The sequence below is a fragment of the Lampris incognitus genome, chromosome 20 (genome assembly GCF_029633865.1).
Source record: "Lampris incognitus isolate fLamInc1 chromosome 20, fLamInc1.hap2, whole genome shotgun sequence".
NCBI lineage: Eukaryota > Metazoa > Chordata > Actinopteri > Lampriformes > Lampridae > Lampris > Lampris incognitus.
In genome coordinates this window covers 24,916,231-24,918,905 of record NC_079230.1, presented here as the reverse complement: position 1 = coordinate 24,918,905, position 2,675 = coordinate 24,916,231, and the positions used below count along the sequence as shown (strand labels likewise).

Below are 2,675 nucleotides of genomic sequence, written 5' to 3'. Positions count from 1 at the left end.
GATAGATAGACGGAAGTGACAGTGAGTGTCCAAGTGTGTATCTGCTGATGAAAAATAAAAAGCTCGATCTATAGATAGATAGATAGATAGATAGATAGATAGATAGATAGATAGATAGATAGATAGATAGATAGATAGATAGATAGATAGATAGACCCCCCCATATACGCACGCGCGCACACAACAGAGAGAGAGGGGGGGATAAGTGGCGCTCATCTCTCTCTCTCTCTCTCTCTCTCTCTCTCTCTCTCTCTCCCCCTCTGTGTGTGTGTGTGTGTGTGTGTGTGTGTGTGTGTGTGGAGACAGCAGCAGGACGCGCAGCAGAGCTCTCGGTTAAAACGTCCTCCGCCTGGCCGTCTCCAGGGGCTGACTCCTGGTCGGAGAACTACTCTGATGGGCGGTTTTAACCTCCTGGCCGCTTGTCGAGGATCCACGCCGGGATATTTTCCACAGCCTGGGAATGAAGCGAATGAATGTGAGCGACAGCAGAAGTGGGTTTTGTTGTTTTGGAGGGGTTTTTATTTTTTGTTGTTTTTGTCCTCCGCGTTTCCACTCCTCCACGGTCAAGTCCTCCGGATGCGATGCCTCCAATGATTTAGTTGCCTCTGTGTGAGAGAGGAGAGAAGAGGGGGGGAAGCAAAACAGGATTCATTTAGTCTCACACTGGACTATCCCAACTTTTCCCTCGCTTTGCTGTCTTTTTTAGAGGCGTTCCGTCTCTGAGAGAAAGCGTGCAGGATAGACCAACTCCGGAAAACCCGCGACTTGACGTCTCCGGGCGGAATAACCCCTGTTAGCGGTTATAGCACGTCCTCCCTCCGCCAGCGTCTTCTCTGGGGTGGGAATGTGAATGCTGCTTGCTTTTGCCCGTCCGTTTGAGTTTCCTCAATATTGTCTTGTCTGCCTGCCTGTCTGCCTGCCTGTCTGTCTGCCTGTCTGCCTGCCTGTCTGTCTGCCTGTCTGTCTCACGGTGGCATGAACCCTCATGAAATGCGGCCGAAGACTGCGTTCACATATTACGCGTCTACACTGACGGCGCGAGCGGGCTTTTGCGAGACATCTCTGTTTTCATATCCATCCGACAGCCATGCTTCCGCCGCACATGAGAGACCCGCATGCCAGGAGAGGTTTCATCACTCTTGTTTTGGGGGTTTCTGTTCCGCGGAGTTGGTAAATCCATCCTAACTTGGCTACGCGTGGCGTGTTTATGTGCATCATCATGTAGGGGGGGGGAGGTTTGCGCGCAAAAAAGAAAAAAAAATGCATGCCTGCGCATTCATGCGCGCCACTAATCGCGCTAATATGAGCCATCGTGTGTGTGTGTGTGCGTGTGTGTGCGTGTGCGTGTGTGTGCGTGTGCGCGCAGCCACGCTGGAAGTCGCCCCCCCATGTGGCCGTCGGGAGTGGGGAGCAGGCAGCCTTGCCCGCGGGAGTCGGCGCTGCGCAGAGCGGCGCTCAGCGGCAACATTCTGGCGCTGCCGCCGCACCACGTCCCCACCGGCCGCAGCGTCCGGGTCTTCATCTGCGCCAACCCCGACGGTAAGTGGTGTTTGCGTTGTTCATCCCGTCTCTCACTCCTCCCCCCCCCCCACCCCCACCCCCACCACCACCACCGACTCGCCGAGCGCCACTCAAAACGGAGAAAATAGGGAACTCTCAAAGGGAGCTAAATCAGTCAGGGGTGAAGGTGAGTACTGACGCGCGGATAGCCTAGCTAGCCGGGGGGTGGGGGTGGGGGGTCGTTCGACCTATCCACAAAAGAAAAACGAAGGTCCACAAAGTCTTAATTTGTATCCAACGAACGGTTATGTAAAAAGCAACGTATTTTATTGGATACGAAGTGCCTCGTTAGTCCGGTTTCAAACTCAATCAGTAACCTGACTCTTGAGTCGGCATGTTGAGCTGTGGCATCTGAGTACATTCGGGGCGGTGTTGGGGGGGGAGGGGGGTCGCCCCCCCCCAAAAAAAACAAATGTTTACCAGTCTATCTTAAAATATGTATTGTTACCAGAAATCTAAAATGCGTTTTTATCAATTTTACAACCCTCATTGGTATGAAATTTGTCAGAATGATGTCCCCCCCCGCCGCCGCCCCCTTTCTCTCTCCCGCCGCTCCCTCTTATCCTGTCACGTGGTATTGCTCCCCGGCTTTTCATTCGAGTAGGATTTCACAGAAACGCCATCGTATCCGTCGCCTTCAACCCGTTTAGGCCAAATCAGTCCGCAGACAGAAGTCTTCCGGTGTTTCTGGTGTGACAGCTAGCCGTTCTGGGCTGTCGGCTAGCTAAAAACCGGGTTCAGACAAGCTAACGTTAGCTCTGCTGAACCGCTGGCGAGGCTTCTGTTCTACAAGGTCCGTGTGAAGCCTCCAGTCTGGACACGATGTAAAGAACATATAATGTTAAGATACTCAACCGGAAACGTACAGTCACGTGTTAGACCCACTTCCGGTTCCAAGCTAAAGACAATGACCCGTCGTTCTGTCCACGACAGTCACACAACAGCTGCGCTTCACATCTATCACACCACGTGACCTTGTTAAGCCCGAAATAGTCATTATTTAGCAATCCTTCCACCAAATTACACGTTTTAGTATACTATAAAGTGCATTTGCAGCTTGGTAGGTCAAAGGCCATCTTGCATAAGGTATCACGTCCTCAGAATAAAAAGGTGCC

General features: G+C 52.2%; 1 protein-coding gene across 1 annotated transcript in view; it reads left to right on the top strand.

The window, feature by feature from the left end:
* The first annotated feature begins 460 nt into the window (after window positions 1-460).
* The window catches only part of LOC130130497 (NACHT and WD repeat domain-containing protein 2), a 48,595-nt gene continuing 46,380 nt past the window's right edge, over window positions 461-2,675 (top strand). The window contains exons 1-2 of the mRNA XM_056300206.1: window positions 461-475; window positions 1,367-1,539. Coding sequence (XP_056156181.1) covers window positions 1,389-1,539 — 151 coding nt within the window. The 5' untranslated portion in view covers window positions 461-475; window positions 1,367-1,388. The remainder of the gene's footprint in view (window positions 476-1,366; window positions 1,540-2,675) is intronic.